The following is a 19,071-nucleotide window of genomic DNA, read 5'->3' on the forward strand; positions in this document are numbered from 1 at the left end:
TATGACTTACTTTGTTTTTTGGGGGTTTATTTTGACAGTGTGAAGAAGTATAGTGTAAAGAACCACTGACTCTTCAAGACAAACTTTTATGATAGGAACAAGAATGTGTGACTTGTTAATTGCCTTAAACCGTGGTTTACCAAAACAAAAGAAATCAAGTGAGTACTTTGGAAAACCAGTGTCAGTTTACACAGTCCATTGCTGCATCAAGCAATTCAAACTGACTCTATTATGCAAGGAGAAACGGGTATATCGATTCCATGCAAAAAAACTGCAGCAATATCTTGTCCCAAGCTAATCTCAGATGGTCTAAAAGACTGGATAATATGATACAAATCTATGGTCATATGAGTCCATGTTTCAGCTTGTAATAACAGGAAAAAAAAGCCAGATAGGACATATAGGCCAGATAGATCTTACAGACTTTCATCAGTGAAAGTTTTAAAGCCAACATCTCTCATGATTTTGGGGTGCAGTAGTAGTAATTCAGGATTTTTGACATCTTTACCTGGGAAGTCCAGGGTTATATTTCAGTAATACAATGCCAGGCCTCATTTTTCATGTGATACAGAAGTATGCAAAAATATTTTTATTTTCCTCTGTTGTGCATTATCAAGAGTATTCACCCAAGGTGATGATTGAACCCAGGAACTGCTGTGTGGCAGCTACCTGCAGAACCACCTTGTTGCCTCTCTCCAAAAATTAACATTCATGCATTGTCTATAAGCGCTTGTCTAGTTCAGGGTCGCGGTGGGACCGGAGCCTACCCGGAATCACAGGGCGCAAGGCGCGAACACACCCTGGTCCTTCGCAGGGCAACACACACATTCACTCAAACACTAACACTTAGCGACACACTTAAGTCGCCAATCCACCTATCAACATGTTTGTTTTTTTGTTTTGTTTTTTTGGACAAAATAAATATATATTTATTTATTTATTTAGTCATTAATACAACGGTTCCTGAGTGATTTTAAGAAGCAATACATTCTTTTATAATTAAAAAGATTCAAATGCATTTATCAAAGTGTCTCGGATCTAGGAGGACAGTGACCGGTGGCAGTGAGGAATTAACTGTTTGGATTGGAATTTGACTAAATAGCCTGGGATCATGTTTTCATTGCCATCCCTAATGATGTGCTCCTCCACAAGTGACTCCCAACAGAGAAAAATAGTCCACTCAGATATCATCACTTCCCACATACTGTATATGTGTTGGAGTACGTACTCACATTTCTGAATGCTGCACTTCAGGATGGTACATGGCATCTAGCAGTTCAGCATTTTCAGCCCTGTTAGCCTCAAAAGCATTGGTTTTCTATTGTTTGGGGCAAAAATACAACAGCAATGTGATTATAATTGCACAGATGCTCATATTCTCCAATGACTTTCTCCAATGACTGTTCTTCATGTTATGGCATTATACCCATACCTACTATAGGTATAATTACAGTCCCCGACAAAAGTCTCCAGGTGACTGTCTGTGAGGAGTTCTCCCTGTATCCACGTGGGTTTCCTCCGGGTGCTCCGGTTTCCTCCCACAGTCCAAAAACACACGTTGGAGGGTGAATTGGCGACTCAAAAGTGTCTGTAGGTGTGAGTGAATGTGTGTGTGTGTGTGTGTGTTGCCCTGTGAAGGACTGGCGCCCCCTCCAGGGTGTATTCCCACCTTGCGGCCAATGATTCCAGGTAGGCTCTGGACCCACTGCGCCCCTAAACTGGATAAGCGCTTACAGATAATGAATGAATTAATGATTTTCATTTAATAGTTTAATATATTAATAATGTTGAATTATGAATAAACTTTATTTTGAATACACAAACATGCTACAAAAACATTAGAGCAAAGTCATGGTGCCTTGGAAAATACTAATTAATATCGTGTATGACTTCCATGAGCTTGGAGGACTGCATCCATATGCCCCGGCAATGACTCAGATAACTTACTGATGAAGTCATCTGGAATAGCAAAGAAAGCAGTCTTGCAGGACTCCCAGAATTCATCAAGATTTTTTGGTTTCATCTTCCAAGCCTCCTCCTTTATCTTGCCCCAGGCATGCTCAATAATGTTCATGTCTGGTCACTGGGATGGCCAATCCTGGAAGACCTTGATCTTCTTTGCTTTCAGGAACTTTGATGTGGATGCTGAAGGAGCGCCATCCTGCTGCAGAATGTGCCCTCTCTTGCTGTTTGGAATGTAATGGGCAGCAAGTATGTCTTGATATTTTAGGCTGTTGATGTTGCCATCCACTCTGCAGAGCTTTTGCCCCCCCCCCCCAATATTGGATGTAACCCCAAACCATGATTTTCAGGTCTTCTGCAGTATTTGCGGTGATTGGGATGCAGTTCAATGGATGATTCATCAGAAAAATCAACCTTCTGCTGCAACACGATTTTTTTTTTTGTTGTCTTCTGTTTAATGCTGGTTTTTCAGCACTAATTCGTCCCTGAAGACCACTGCATTAAAGAATTTGACAAACAGTTCTTGTAGATACAGAGTTTTCTGGTGACCAATTCTCATGTAGCTCTACTGCAGTTGAAAAACGGCTGGCTCTGGACTGTCGAAGCAACAAACGGTCTTCTTGACCAGTTGTCTTAAGGGGTTTGCCTGACCTGGGCTTGTCATGAACGTCACCAGTTTCTTGTAATCTATTTATTTTCCTCTCCACCTGACGTTTGGATACATTAAACATGCCAAAGCAAAATGCAAAGCAGGGATTGCATTTCAGTTGAGAACAGTATTTGTGCCACAATTTAAAAGCAATATCTATCCAATCATATTCCTCTACCGAATTTGGGGAGTGGTTCTTCAAGGGTTCTTTATTGTGGTTCATGAATGCCAGGAGCGTTACCACAGCTGGGCCTGTGTGGGCCAGTCAGCCAGAGCAAACATTCACCGCATGCAATTTTGTGTTTGTGGATACACTCATTTCTGACTGTTCCTCACAAACATACATTCCTGCCAGTTCCATTCAGAGCTGGAGCGCTTTGAATCGGTTGTGATGAATTACTTGTTTGAGACCTGCTGTGCTCCCTCAGCCGGAGGGAGGGGCAGATACTCCACAACCCCTAAACAGAGAACGTGCTTCTCATTGGTCATCACATTTTTTCAGCCAATGAGTAGCCAGGGTTTTATGTCCTTCATTCAGCGCTGTGGTCATCCCTCCTACAGGGGTTTTGTATATTTTTGCGGTGCTGAGAGCAACAGGTGAGAGTTGGGAAAATACAACGTTTTTTTAGGCAGAACTAATGTTATCTGTGCTTCTAGTATTGAGTTAGATTAGCTACAAACATAGCTGTGAAACTAGTTGACTTTAAACTGTTTATTGTGAAAAGATACTGAGTAAATCTACAGAAAATATTTTAATGTTTTGTTATTTTTAGCTGTAGCTTTTTTTAGCTGCCTAAGCCAAGCGATGGGTACTTCACAGGGCGACACACCCTCACACATTCCCTCATATTCATGGACAGTTTTGAGTAGCCAATCTATATATCAACGTATGCTTTTGGACCATAGAACGAAACTAGGGCACCAGGAGGAAACCCACACAAACATGTGGAGAACACACCAAACTCCTCACAGCCACATTTTTTTTTTTTTTTTAATCATTGTATGTGGAGGAAACATATGGAGAGGAATTTGTGCCAAATTGAAAAGCAGTCATTTCAATAGGACCATGTAAAATAGAATCCACACACATCATTTCTTTTCCAAACAAACATGAAGAATACATGCCAAAATTAAAAGCGAAACTGCTATTACATTGTTTTCATGTTTCTTGACCTCTTTACTGAAAAACATGATGTATTGCTTTACATTGTGAAATACTTAAAAATAAACATTTCATTGAAATGCAATATACGTGAAAACGTCATCATCATCATTATCTTTCCGCTTATCCATTTCAGGGTGGCAACAGAGAGAGCAAAGAAGTTCAGATATCTCTATGCACGCAACTTCCACCAGCTCTTCCTGGGGTGTCCCCAGGCCTTCCTAGGCTAGCTGGGAGATATAATCCCACCATTGTGTCCTGGATCTACCCTGGGGCCTCCTTCAGGTTGGACATGCCTGGTGTACCTCCAGTGGGAGGTGTCCAGGAGGCATGCTTAGCAGATGCCCGAACCACCTCAACTGACTTATCTCAACGCGAAGGAGCAGCGACTTTACTCTGAGCTTCTCCCTAATCACTGAGCTTCTCACTCGATCACGGAGAGTACACCCAGCAACCCATCGGAGAAAGCTCATTTTGGCCATTTGTATCCATGATCTTGTTCTTTCCGTCATTACCCAGAGCTCATGACCATAGGTGAGAGCGGGTACATAGACTGACCAGTAAATTGAGAGATTTGCTTTATGGCTCAGCTCTATCTTCACCACGATGGTCTAGTACAGTGACTGCATTACTGCAGATGCTACACCTAACCTACGGTCAATCTCATAATCCCTCTTTCCATCACTCATGAACAAGAACCTGAGATACATGAACTCCTTCATTTGGGGTAGGTTCTCAGGGAGCATGCAATCTCTTTCAGGGAGATAACCATGGCCTTGACAGCCCCCTCAATCAGTTTCATGGCCAGGACTAAATCTGCATTGTTGCTCCAAAATCGGATGGCCTTTTCTTTCCAGCACCTTGGCATAGACTTTCCCAGGGAGGCTGAGAAGTGTGATGCCATGATAATTGGAACACTTTCTCCAGTCCCCTTTTTAAAAAATGGGAACCACCACCCCCGTTTGCCAATCCAACGGTACTGTTCCTGAGGTCCATGGAATATTGTAGAAGTGTTTCATCCAAGACAATCTCACAGTATCGAGTGCCTTCAGTAACTCTGGGCAAATCTCATCCACTCCTGGGGCTTAGCCACTGCGAAGTTTTTTCACCACCTCAGTGACTTCAGCCAAGGAAATGGAATCTAACACCCCAGACACTTCTGGCCCTACCTCCTGCCCAGGAGGCATGTCTCTCGGGTTTAGGAGTTCCTCCATAAGCTCCTTCCAACGTCCAACAATACGCTCAGTCGAGTTCAGAGTTTCACAATCCTTACTGAGCACAGCTAGGACAGACCTTTTTCACCTGCCACTACCTGCGGAATCAGGAGTTCCCAGAGCCAATCAATCTCGAAAAGCCACCTTCTTCTTCTCCTTCTTCCCTCACCCTTGTTGTCCACCAACGGGTTCTTGGGTTCCATACAGAGTGCTCTGCCAACTTTTCCCAGCCCACCCTCACTATACATTTGGTGTGCATTTGAGTATCCAAAACATATGACCTCAGATCAGAAGACACGACTACGATGTTGATCATTGATCTTTGGCCCAGGGTGCTCTGGAGTCAGTGCATGGAATCCTCTCTAGTACTCCACTCACTACCTCCAAGAAGGCTGAATACTCTTAGCTGTTTTTCGGTGCATATGCACACACAACAGTCAAAGTTTTCCTCTCTGCAAGCTGGAGCCGCTTTGAAGCGACCCTCTTGTTTACCGGGACAAACTCCAACTGTACAGCCGCCAGCCAGGGACGTGCACTAACATATTTTATGGAAGCTAATGTTAGCTAGCTAATGGAATGCAATTGAAAGCTATTACCAAACAAAATAATTACCTTTCAAGCAGAAGAAGATGGATCAGCATAATTTTCCAGACCTTTAAGTGCCCAGAACCCACAGCATTCACACTCGACTTCCGACCTAGTCTGGGTTTCCGAAAGACATTAAAGTCATTGTTAGATGGTAGAACAAGTATTCATTAATCACTCTCTGTCTGCTAGTTAAGTTGGTATAAACTGATCCCCTTCTGTCTTCAATGCTTGCTTCAATGTTCAACTATTTCTACACTCATGCATTTTATCAGCTCCATTGCCATGTTGTTGGACTTTGTAGTGGAATTTGTACAACTACAGAATGTAGTCCATCTGTGCACTCTGAATACAGTTAGCTCCTTTTCAATCTGTTATGGCAGTACGTCAAAGGACCATCACAGAGAAGGTATAATTTGTGTGGTGTATCATTTTATGAACTGCAGTGACAGTGACATTGTGGTGGTAGCATGTTATACTGTGTGGTATGCTGGTATGACTGCATCATACACAACATTCCTCTGTGAGTTTTTAAACACTGCTCACTCACCACCACTGTATTGGATATGCTTACTTTTTTTAAAAAAGCGAAATTTACAGCCAGAAGCTAATCTATTGCCACAATGTTTACTTTAGTCTTTGCTTAGTCCCAATCAGTCACAGGACACTGTTGGCAGATTATTTTTAATTGGTGGACAATTCTCAGTCCAGCAGGGAGTCTGAGGGGTTTAAAAGATCTAGAGGCAGTGATGCAGCACAATGCACATGTTACCAAAGCATATGTGTCACTGCAGTGAAGTATGTATAAATGCAGCTCTGTAGTGGTTCTTGCCATTAAAGGACAGATTGAAAGGGGGCAAAAAATGCAGGACACAGCTGGACTACATGTGTAGAACTACAAAATACTACAAATGGAGCTGAGAGCTGAGAAAGTGGACGAATAGACAGTGAGTGTAGAAACAAGGTGGTGGTCATGGTAATAATGTCATTGTTGAATTCTATGGAAGAATACTGAATTGTTAAATCAAAAAGAAATCATTACACTGCTACAAGTGAGAGAGGGTTGAGTTCAAAATATAACAGTTCAGCAAAAGCACGGCTGTCACCTACCTCAGAATGGCCAAGTCATTACTGCTAATCTGGGAAGGGTCATGAAATTATCACTCCCTGGGACTAGAATCAAGCGTGTTAGAACTGGGAATAGCATTAAACTGTGCAGTGCCATGCAGTTTGAGGGTCATAAGCCAGAGTAATCAACTTCACAGCTGAATGGGAAAGGCTTTGATGGAATAAGGCATGAAACAACCTGGGAAAAAAGGAAGGCACGGTCCCTCTCTTTACTGCATACCCCCAGTCCTGTCCATTTACTGTAGAAACCGACCAAGCAAAAAAAAAAAGCCTGAGGAAAATTGCAAGGAATAGAATGAATCAAGCTCCAGAACCAGGCTTGATTTCTCTAAATCTCTTCTGGCCCCAAAGTGGTTAATAAGTCTCTTAAAAAATAATATTAAATTAAGAAAACCAATAGCATAGTCACACAGTATAATCCCCAAAGCTTGGGTACAGGTAAAATTCATAGATTTTGAAATGAAGTGTATCTGAAGTAAGAAGTAAATTCAGCTATTTTAAGCTACACCCATTGCTGTCAGAGGTGTTAGGAGGTACATGCAGCGTGCATGTTAAGAGTGAAGTAGTACCAACACATTTAGAAGTGGGACACATTTAATTGGCTACACGAGCCATCCATTAAAGGTCATCATCTGTTCCTGATATCTGTCTTCATATATAAATGCTAATAAATCCTCAGAGAAATGTTTCAAAATCTGTCCTAAAACCTTCCCTAAGAATACTTTATTTCAATAGACATGCTGGATGTGCAAAGTAAAGTTTTATTATTATTATTATTATTTTAATTAATTTATATTTTTTATTTATCTAGAAGCTTGTTGGCCATACTGTCAGATACATTACACATTTTTAAAGAGATATGTGTTGTTAGCATGTTAGCTGTATGTAAGTGAAAATAATACTGTTCCAACTTAATGTTAGAGAAAGAGTTTAGCACAAGTTTAACTTCTTGATTTCATTGTAGTGTGGCATTTGAAGAGTCAAAAATCTTTCCTATTTTTTTTGTTGATGTTACTGTCATAACCAGTTTATTAGCACTGAGGCATTAGGCCACAGCTCCCACAGGGTCAACTACCCAAACTCCCATTAGCATCTCTCTCTCTCTCTCTCTCTCTCTCTCTCTCTCTCTCTCACACCAAAATTTATCTTCTCAAAGTCTAGCTGGAGGGGGAGTTGTAGCATGGGACAGAGAAGGGAAATCAGTAGCAAACAATAAACATCCTTACTTATCACCAGATAAAAAAAAAAGCATAATTATATAAGCCAAGTGTGTGCATGGCCTGGGGCTTTTGCTTTCCCATGTTTTCAGAGCAGGACATTTAAGGAGGCTTTAGTGTATGTTTGAGGTCACTGCCCCATGACCCACTGCTATTTCCGTCACTTCCGTGCATGCATAAACACTTCTCTGAAAATCCCTTCCATGAAATCTTTATCAGCATCACTTTGATTGACTTCCCTTTCCAAAAGATCCTGTTCAACTGTGAACATAAAACTATTGTCTGAATTACAAACCTATTTTCAGAAAAGTTGGAGAAAACTGTAATTTGTAAATTCACTTAAGCCTTTATTTAACAGACAGAAGGAGAAAGAAAATGTGTTCAGTGACAAACTTTAAGCTATTTATTAAATATAAACATAATAAATAACTTGATGCCTGCAACACTAAAAAGCTGAGTACCACTGGGTAACATCACATTTAATTTTATTATTATTATTATACTTTTTAATAAATTGCTAATTAAATATACTGTTGCAGGTTTGCAACATTTCTTGCTGTATGCAAGACTTGGGCTTTTCAACGGTCTGTGGTCACTGTTGTTTGACTTTTTCTTGATGATTTTCAATAGGAGACAGATCTGCGATACAGGCAAGACTTTCAGCCTTTGAAGCACACTGTTGTAACTCATGCAGAATGAAACCTGGTATTTTCCTGCTGAGATAGAGTTGCAGTTCCTTGGAAAATATGTAGTTTTGATTGCAGCATATTCATTCATTCATTCATTCATTCATTATCTGTAACCCTTATCCAATTCAGGGTCGCGGTGGGTCCAGAGCCTACCTGGAATCATTGGGCGCAAGGCGGGCGCCTTCACAGGGCAACACAGACACACACACATTCACTCACACACTCACACCTACGGACACTTTTGAGTCGCCAATCCACCTATTTTTGGACTGTGGGAGGAAACCGGAGCACCCGGAGGAAACCCACACAGACACAGGGAGAGCACACCAACTCCTCACAGACAGTCACCCGGAGCAGGAATCGAACCCACAACCTCCAGGCCCCTGTGTGAGCTGTGTGACTGCGACACTACGTGCTGCGACACCGTGCCGCTCGATTCCACGTCTCCCCAAAATACCAAAATAAACCTCTGCATTACATTAGACTCTGCAGTACATTACACTCGTAATTCCATATTATCACAGATGGTAGCACAGTTGGTAATATTGGTCTTGTTCACCTTTGGCACATACAATCCAAGCTCTGTTTTTGCCATAAACAATTTAAAACATGGACTCATCTGGCCATTATATTTGGTCCATCTAAGATGACTTTGGGCCCTGACAACTCTCTAGCATTTTTTCTGCACAAAATTAATATATAGTTTCCACTGCATATTACAGTTTCAGGTTGCATTTCTTGATGCAGAGGTGACATGTGTTAAGTGACAATGATTTTCCAAAGTACTCCCTAGCTCATATGGCTATGTCCATCATTGTAGCATGATCGTTTCTCAAAAAACCTGATCACCGACGACCATGTACATTTGGCCTTTATGGCCTTTATGCACTGAGATATCCCCTGACTTACTAAATCTTTTCATGACACTATGAACTGTAGATGGAACTGAAAGAATTCTTCTGAAAACTGGGTTTGTATAATTGAAGACAATCTAAACAAGCTAGCTAGTAAAATGCTATCATTTTCTATACTCTTTAAAATGAATGTTTCAGGAACACCCCTTGATTTAGTTCTGTGAGAGATGTGTGCTCCATGCAGAAAACTGATTCCCTGGAACCCTTTCAAATACTTTGAAGACATTAATTCAGATATCTGATATCTTCTAAAGCAGAATGCATGGTTCAATGGAACTGCTTTTTGTATATGCAAGATTTGACATTTATTTTTATAGCATGTGATTTGATCTCCACATATCATCAATGGTATTTGGAGTTTTGGGGAGAAATTTCAGCAATGCCAACTAACGTTACAGTCATTGCTAGTTGTCTGTTGAGCGATACTGAAGAGCGTACTCTGACCACATTTAATTTGTTCCCACACTATAATTGTACATTCCCACCAACATTTAACCCAAAATATTTGATCTTATCTGACCCTGTGAGACTAGTTGTAGTGAGCTGGTTTGAAAAAAAGAACTAGTCTGTATGCTAAAGACTTTTAGCTGTAAGTAAATATGGTGCTTTAAGCAGTTAACAATGGAAATGACTTGTGCGTTGAGTGTCTGAACTCAGCTACCTGAAAAACCCACTCAAACCACCTCACCAAAATTGGTGACTTGTAATTTCACAGCATTTAACCATATGGGACTGAAAGGTTGCTAGTTCGATTCCCACGACCAGCAGGAAAATTGGGGACAGTGGGAGGGATGGAACAGTGCTGTCCTCTTCCCTCATTCCACCCACATCTGCTTTCCCACTTTGCTCCTAGTGCATTTCTCTGTGTGTGTGTTCACTGCCATGGATGAGTTAAATGTGGCAGTATTTTGTTGTCTGCTGTACAATGACAAATAATTTCACATTTACATATTTTTTTAGATTTACTGAGGAGTGCTTATTGTCAGTAGTGGTAATTAGCCACAGTAGTCAGAGGAACTAACCATGAATCAGCAAGAGTGTGTCAGGCACCCAGCTTCATCAATGAACAAGTAAATGCATTGATAGGATGGCTACTGTGGTACACAGATATCTAATGAGTGCCTGTGCCATTTCCGTGTGTAATATTTCTCCTACAAAAATATGCCACAAGCCATTTGTTTTATTTGCTCATTAATAATAATAATAATAATAATAATATAATTCTTCTATTCGACTGAACTTGTCTGAATTTTCTGTGTGTGGTCAATTTACTCCTACCTTTTCAATCTGTTCAGTTCAACTGGCATCCACACCTTAATAGCTTCCCTTTTAGGATAAATGAAAGGCATCATGATGGAGCTAACTGTCATTAGTACAGTGTATTCGTCTGAGCATTGCTGTAGAGGAAACATACAATATCAAGGTGACTAAATCAGAGACTGCAGACATTCAGAATGGATAGACAGTCATTTTCACATTTCATTTAACTGAAACAATCTATTTACGAGTGCCACAGGAGTTTCGTTTCTGTCAATCCTGCAGGTTATAAAAATGCATGTTCCTAAGAAAGGAAAGCATCTGTGGTCCATCACCAATTAATGCCACTTTCATTTCTGTAAAAGTAAACTGTGCACTGTCTGACCTTGTCCTCTACAGGTAAAGCCACTATTATGCAGCACATACCAGCCAGCATTCAAGAGACATGGTCATGGTTTCTTTTGTAAAAAAGACAGTTACTGTCTGTCTAGCTTCTTTATCTTAGAAAAGACTGTACCTCTATTGGGAAATGCCTGGGCTTATAGGCAAATGAAAATAAAAGACCTTTGATTAATAGGTTATAAGAGAAAATCTGTCCTAAAAGCTTTCTGTTTTCATTCTTCATTATATCTAAAGTTGTAAAGATCTGTAAGCACCATTATATATTCATATGTCTTGTGAACATCTTTTGTATACATAAAAAAGCATAAAGTCCTCAAATGTGCTGTATTAAAGGGTGTAGTTGATGAATAACTAACCACAATGGAATATATAACATGTTTGCACCATATTCGTCATAGCATTGCTGTCCAATGAAAAACATCTCCATTTTTGTCAATTTAAGTTTACTACATCATTTGAACACAGTAGCTGTCCTTCAAATTGTGTTAAAATTTCATGATGAATCGACCAGACCAGAATTGACCAGAACTGCTCCAGATTTATTTGGAATAAATAATTTTTAAATGACTTCAACTGAAATTTAAATGGTTATAAAACTGAGATCATCCTCATTGGCTCTGGATGAACACTCAGTCATACTCCATTTCTGTCTCTTCACATTGATAACGTATTCATTTCTCCCTCTGCATGGTCCGAAACCTGGGTGTCCTCCTCGATCCCACTCTCTCTTTCACAGTCCACATAAACTCAGTGGTAAAAACTGCATTCTTTCACTTACGTAACATTGCTCAAATTAGATAAACTCTATCTCAGTCTACTGCAGAAATCCTCCTTCATTTCATTTCGCCTGGATTACTGTAACTCCTTACTGGCTGGCATCAGCTCCTCCTCTGTGCATAAGCTTCAGATGGTACAAAACTCTGTTGCTCGCCTTCTTGCCTACACTAGTGTTCACCACCACATTACCCCTGTCCTCCAGCATCTTCACTGACTTCCTGTTCAATATCAGATCCATTTTAAGATACTTTTACTTACTTATAAGGCTCTAAACAATCTTGCACCTTCCTACCTGTCTGGCCTCCTTCCTTCCTATGTACGTTCTCGCTCTCTCAGGTCTTCAACTGCCAGACGTTCAAACTCTGTGGTCTTGGTGGTCAGGCTTTCTCCCAGGGACTCGCTCCCTGGCTCTGGAATTTCCTACCAACTTTCAAAAAAGTCTCAAAATATCTCCCTCTCTTTCCATATTTAAATCTAATCTTAAGACACACTTCTTTTCTCTTGCTTATGGTGTCCCTTCTGTTGAACCTAGTCTACTACTCACTACTAATTTTCTGCTGAAAACCACTAACGACTGAACATTTGCCAAAATTTTGTCTTTTGTCTATTTTGTACTGAGTGTCTCTACATATCTGTCTTTGTACTTTTGATTGTAAGCGTAATTGGGTTTTAGAAAAGTGCTATATAAGAATAAAGTATTATTGTTATTATTGAGAATGTTTTTTCTTTCTTTTGTAACATTACTCTTTTAAGAGATACATGTTTTTCATTGGGCAGCGATGATACACACATTTGTCTTTGATACAGTATATCATTTTCTTTTTTGCATTTTTCTTGTCTTTCTTTTGCATTCATTGAAAACGCTTTGAATTTTTGCAGTGCATACATCCATACTCATTCTTATCTGTACTTTCACTCATTATTGATCAAAGGCTTGGTGCTATAACAAGACACATGGAGGTAAACATAGCCTTCATTAAATTTCCAAAGGAGCCTTAATGAAAACCACTGGAGGGAATCTGGTCTCCCTAGCCTGCTTGAGTTCACTTCCTCTGTGGTTGTGCAACTGTTTCAGAATTTACACCAGGAGGGGAGGAACATTTTCCGCTGTAATGGAGCCGAACCCATCTCCAATAAAGTTCTGTGATAGCACAACAACGAATCTCATTCTAAGCCAAGTTTGTGTGTCAGTTCTGGCAGATTAGCCCAAAACACTGCAGTTTGTCAAACCCCACACCACCCTGCCCTACTCTTAGACAACTCACACTGACATGTTGATTTGGTTTCAGTCCCCATCTTCATCCTCTCCAGAATATATCAGCTGCTTTTTACTGCAAAGAAAAGGAGCAAACCAGCATGTTTCCCATGCACAGACGCCCCAGGAAAGTGTCTAACTGCGTGTTGAGCCTGGTGAATACCTCAAGGGGGAGTGCAAGGGTATAAATCTGAAGAAAGGGCTCCTTATGTTCTCAGATTGCTCAAGACCTGAAAGACAGCAAGGTAATTTTACACAAATCCTTCTTAAACTTATTCATCAATTAAATCATAGTCAATCAATTAATTTATTTTACTATTTATGTTCACAAACCTCTTAAGAGATTACCGTACTTGGCAGGCTGTCATTTATCAAATGCAATCTGTATTTAGACTTTACACTTCACTCTAAGACTTTTGTTCATACATCAGGCTACATAATTTATTCATGACAATATGTGGAAAACAAACAAAAAAAAAACAAAAAAAAACCCCTTACAACTTGCTGATGTATGTACGCTTTATTGGAACCACTAATTTGTACTAATTTGCATGTGTAGAGTTATATTCAGTTACACTTAATTTATACTGAGTATAATACCTCTATTCTAATACAATTTAAATATATTTATATGTTTAGTGCATTATAATCATATATTTCTAATTTAAAAGTAGTGTAATTTGTAATATTATACTGTCATAGTTTGTGTTACTGCATCGTTTTAATAGTGACTTTTTTGACACAAATTTAATATGTTTTTAGAGTTTGACTGGGCAGTTCAGAGAAATTTGTTTAAAAGAGTGTTGAAAATAACATATGACCAGTAAACTCTATTTACATTAAGTGTAAGTAATATCATCTAAATTAGATACATGCAGAGATTTAGTACAAATTAATGGCTCCAAAATGTAAGTATATAACAATTTCAGCATCATTTATGTATATTCCACCCCAGATAAGAGTATATTTAACCTACATATACATTTCTAATGGCTTATTATAATAATTTGTCGTGAAGTATCCTGTTATCTATTCTAATTTCAAGTGACAGATTTTAGAAACTAGCGTGTGCTTTTATTTTGGGTGAAATGACAAGCACAGGATAACAACTTGGTTTGTATTTGCAGGTTTGCAGCCCTGTATATAATAATGAAATAATGAAATGTTAATTCTTAGAAATGTTCACTGTTGCTCAAGCTATGTCATATTATAAACATTATGCCACTATGGCATTTACTGATCTGCAGTTTGCCAATTCAACCTAGGATGCATCATTTCATCCTACTGTCAGACAAAATCAGGGTCACACTTGAAGTCCATAAATCATCTTCACTTGCAATGTAGGGGCGCATTGTCGTTTTACATTTACAGACCCCTTTCTCCCTGTTCTTCAGTTGTTAGGACACCCTCAATGATGGTGGGGCATATTTCTCAGGACTGACATCTTTGTGGTGTTAGTATGGATTGATTTAGTTAATGTGGATCAGACACAGCAGTGCTGCTAGAGATTTGTCCAACTTGTGTTGTCGGAGTCAGTAGCTCATCTGTTGTCCCACAGGTTGTGTTAATCATTCTTTAGTCCGTCATCTATAGACAGGACACTGCCCAGAGGATGCCGTGGGCTGGATGTAAAACTGCTGTGCCTGATCCACTCGTACAATTACAACACACCATGCTATTCTCAGTGCTGAGAATTATCCACAACATAAACAATACACTGTGGTTGTCCTGGAGTGGTCATGACAACTGAAGAAAAATGTAAAAGATGGACTATAGTCTGTTATTGAGCTACTATATCTATCTATCTATCTATCTATCTATCTATCTATCTATGGTTCTACATATTTTAAGTGTATGCAAACTTTGTTTTTAAAACACAATCATTTTTTCTTGTCTGAATAGAAACCCCGCAGCCTGTGAGGAGTGAAGTCAAGCTTCCATCATGACTGGCTTGTTTCCTTTGAACATATCACTGGAGGAATATGAACTGCTCTCATCTTGCCAGAAAAGCCCCCTAGTGCAACACCAAAATATCTTAATTCCAGTCATCTACAGCATCATTGTTGCCCTGGGAGTTATTGGAAACGGGCTTGTTGTATTTGTCCTTTGTAAAAGTTCTAGCCGTAAGACAGTGGCTAACACTTACATTCTCAACCTAGCACTATCTGACCTGCTCTTCCTCCTCAGCCTTCCCTTCTGGGCAGTGTACTACTCTTTTGATTACGACTGGATCTTTGGCCGGCTAATGTGCAAGCTATGTGGGGGTCTACTGACCTTCAATTTGTATGCTAGCATCTTCTTCATTACGTGCATGAGCATGGACCGCTACATGGCCATTGTCCACCCATTAAAATCCCAAAGATGTAGGAACCTATGCAGAGCCAGAATTGTCAGCTTCCTAGTGTGGTTTATTGCTGGACTGACCACAGTCCCCACTATTATGTTCAGAGACACTCATGAATTTGGAAATGTGACAGCCTGTGTAATGCACTTTCACAGCCCAGGATGGTTTGTAGGCTTAGGTTTAATGAAGAACACCTTGGGATTCCTGCTGCCTTTTGTGATCATCACTAGCTGTTACTGCATCATTGGGAAACATCTTCTAATGGCTCCTGGCCTGGATAAGAGCACCAGTAACCTGGACAGAGTACTCAAAATGGTAGGAGCCGTGGTTCTGGCCTTCTTCTTCTGCTGGTTTCCCTTCCACACGCTTACCTTCCTGGACGTGCTTGTCAGCCTCCGGTTCCTGGAAGCTTGCAATTTGGAGCAGACCATCAGCCTTGGGATACCCTTCACAATCTGCCTGGGATTCTCCAATAGCGCAATTAACCCCTTCCTATACTGCTTTGTGGGCAACCACTTCCGCGAGCAGTTAGGAGGTCTGACTCAAGCATGTGCCTCCAACTTGTCCCAAAAAAGAGGCTCCTTCAGCACCAGGCTTAGCTCCTTCTCAAGGAAGTTGAGTGACCTGAAAGACTTGGCTCCTATAGAGAATGGTACAGTTTGAAGGGACATTATAAGGGACATATTCTGTTTACCGGTACTTATTTTTGTTAGCAAACGTCCAGCATTGTACTGATTAAACACTGGTATCTGATTTAAAGACATGGAAAAGATTAATCACATATTCATGAGCAAAATGATGTGAACATGCTTTGTAATGGAAAAATAATGGCATGCGTATAATAATAACTGTTATGAATGAATGGGAAATATATGTAGCTCTCTCCTAAAGAATTCCAACAGTGGGAGAAAATGTAAATGTATTACATTTATTAATATGTCACTGTCCAACAAAAAAAAAACATGTATTGCCAAAGAGTAGTTTCATGGGAGAAGGGAAAAACATAAGCTTCTAAACTTTCATTGGAAGTCAGTGGAAAAAGGATGTTACTTCCAAGTAATTTTGGAACATTTCTACGGGTTCATTCACCATGAAATTTTCACACATTGCGAGGGACAGCTGCTCTGTTCAAATATTGTAGTAAATTAAAAATCAGCAAAAATACAGATACATGTTTTTCTTTGGACAGCGATGATTTTTTTTTTACACATTCCTTTATTATATAAACAAACTATACAGGAATATTTTTTGATTTAAAGTTTTGTCTTAATAGTTGGTTGCATTTTCTAATATCCCCAGAAATCTCTTATTAAGATGAAAAACCTGTACTTACAAGCTGTTTTGACTGGACATTCTCATAGTGCTTTATATAATGTTGGAGGGCCTGTAAAACCTTTATAATTTTCTTACAGTATGTAAAGCTAAAAATTTAGCTGCCGTTGCAGCTTTTATTCAACTCACCGGAAGCCTGAAGGAGTACAAGTGGAATGACAGCAAGGATTAAGGCACACCAGATGGTATATATTCAAGACTACCCCCTCACATTCCTCCAATTTTGACCAGCCATCCAGAGCACACATGCACTCAGCAATGTCATGGTGAATGTTTCACTTAACGTGGAGTGTGTTCACATTAATGCTCCTTCCTGGAGGCCAGTGTGTGAGAGCTGTGGGCACCCCCCCCACCCCCCCCCCCCCCCAAATTCAGCTGTTGCACAATCTCAAATCTTGTAATCTGCTGGAAAAGGTGAAGCACCATCCTGAAAAGGAGATAACACAGATTGTTATTGTTCTATATTTTGATGTTCTTTAGCCCTGGAAGCATCATATGAAACATGTAGATATGGATTACGCAAATGAAAGAGGGATGATGTGTCATTTTTGTTACTTTGTGTGTGTGTTTTGTTTTAATTTACATTTTTTTTTCATGAAATAACCCTGGAGTATATCACTTCAAGGATCTCTGTTTGTATATACATTCATTCATTGCCTGTAACCACTTATCCAGTTCAGGGTCTACAGCCTACTCGGAATTACAAGGTGGGAACACACACTGGAGGGGGCACAATCTATGGACACATTTGAGTAGCCAATCCACCTACCAGCGTGTGGTTTTGGAGGACACTGAAGCACCTGGAGGAAACCCATACCGACACGGGGAGCACACACCAAACTCCTAAAACATAGTCACACGGAGCAGGGCTCAAACCCACAACCCCAGGACCCTGGAGCTGTCTGACAGCGACATGTTGCGTTCCTTGCCGCACTAAAATCATAATATAAAACATTATAGTTTTTATGAATGTGCATGAAATTGGAAATGTCATGTGATTGTCTCTAACGTTTACATTAATTAACAATGCTACAATGAATGAATATGCACCTTTGTACAGATTGCCAATAATTAATAATCAGTAAAAACCAAAAATGTTTAGTTAGTTCTTATTCATCAGAATGCTTATTATACTTCTATTTCATTTTAAAATTAATGCAGTCGTGCCATTTTCTAGAGTTATGTTCTTGTTCAAATTAAACAGGCAGCCTCAGCGTTAGCCGTTAGCTTCACATTCAAACTAGCTTCATGTTTGGGAGTATTGTCCTAAAACCTGAACTAAAAGGCTACATCTCACACGTAATATCGCGTTAAACATTAGCTTCACAGAAAAATATGAACACAGTTTAATAAAATAGGACTGAAATTAGATTCAAACTGTTTCCTGATGTAGATCCTCTCAAGGGTCACTTTATTCAGATTAAAAAATATATATAATAATAATAATACATTCTACACTACCGTAATGCACACATGAAATGCATAATCAGTTATCCCCCAAAACGACTAGTTATCTGTTTAAATAAAATTTAATTGCACAGGGACTATCAAAACAAATAAAGAATCACTTTTTATAGCCACGAGAGGGAGACATTTTACAAGAATTGATTTTTGCGAGGTTCATAGTCATGACAGAAATTTGACAAACTCATGTCAGCAAACGTGAAAATTACATTTAGAAGACAGTGTGCAACTTATAAATGTATATATATATTTACTTTTTATTTTCTCTGCCTTTTATCTTTTTCCATTGAGTTTAAATAAAAAATGCAGTACATTGCAGGGTAAGTAGGCGTTCAACTGCAAGAGAGAAGAGATTATTTGAGTTAATCTTGGGTTTAATGGATTCCCGTGAGCTGTGAAGCTCGGGCAAGGCTTAACAAGCCATGTCAATGGCATTAGAGATGCATGCACACAGCCTGCTAGCCATAAACATCATTAAAGGCAAGCAGCTACATAGCAGACACAGACACACACACACACACATACTCTCACACAGAGTACCCATCATTACTGACATCAAGCGTGGGACTGAAACCAGCAGCTCTGAACCCAGTAACACACAACGGCCTCTGGCACCTTTGCACTTTTTTCTCTTTTTTTTTTTCCACAGAAAAATACAGTCCTGAAATTGAGCTGTTTTCTACAGAGGGGAAAAAAGGTGAAGTAAGACATTTGCTTGAG

The 19,071-nt window shown here is 39.7% G+C and overlaps 1 protein-coding gene across 1 annotated transcript; it reads left to right on the forward strand.

The window, feature by feature from the left end:
* The first annotated feature begins 13,323 nt into the window (after window positions 1–13,323).
* LOC136673891 (type-2 angiotensin II receptor-like) lies at window positions 13,324–17,965 on the forward strand. Its single transcript, XM_066649654.1, has 2 exons — window positions 13,324–13,456; window positions 15,114–17,965. The coding sequence occupies exon 2, from the start codon at window positions 15,154–15,156 to the stop codon at window positions 16,216–16,218; it is 1,065 nt and encodes a 354-aa protein (XP_066505751.1). The 5' UTR covers window positions 13,324–13,456; window positions 15,114–15,153; the 3' UTR covers window positions 16,219–17,965.
* Window positions 17,966–19,071: the final 1,106 nt, after the last annotated feature.

Source organism: Hoplias malabaricus, chromosome 17 (assembly GCF_029633855.1).
Source record: "Hoplias malabaricus isolate fHopMal1 chromosome 17, fHopMal1.hap1, whole genome shotgun sequence".
NCBI classification, from domain to species: Eukaryota; Metazoa; Chordata; class Actinopteri; order Characiformes; family Erythrinidae; genus Hoplias; species Hoplias malabaricus.

Bases quoted from the DNA above. Each gene is read 5' to 3' on its own strand.
- LOC136673891 (XM_066649654.1), top strand. From the start codon at position 15,154: ATGACTGGCTTGTTTCCTTTGAACATATCACTGGAGGAATATGAACTG.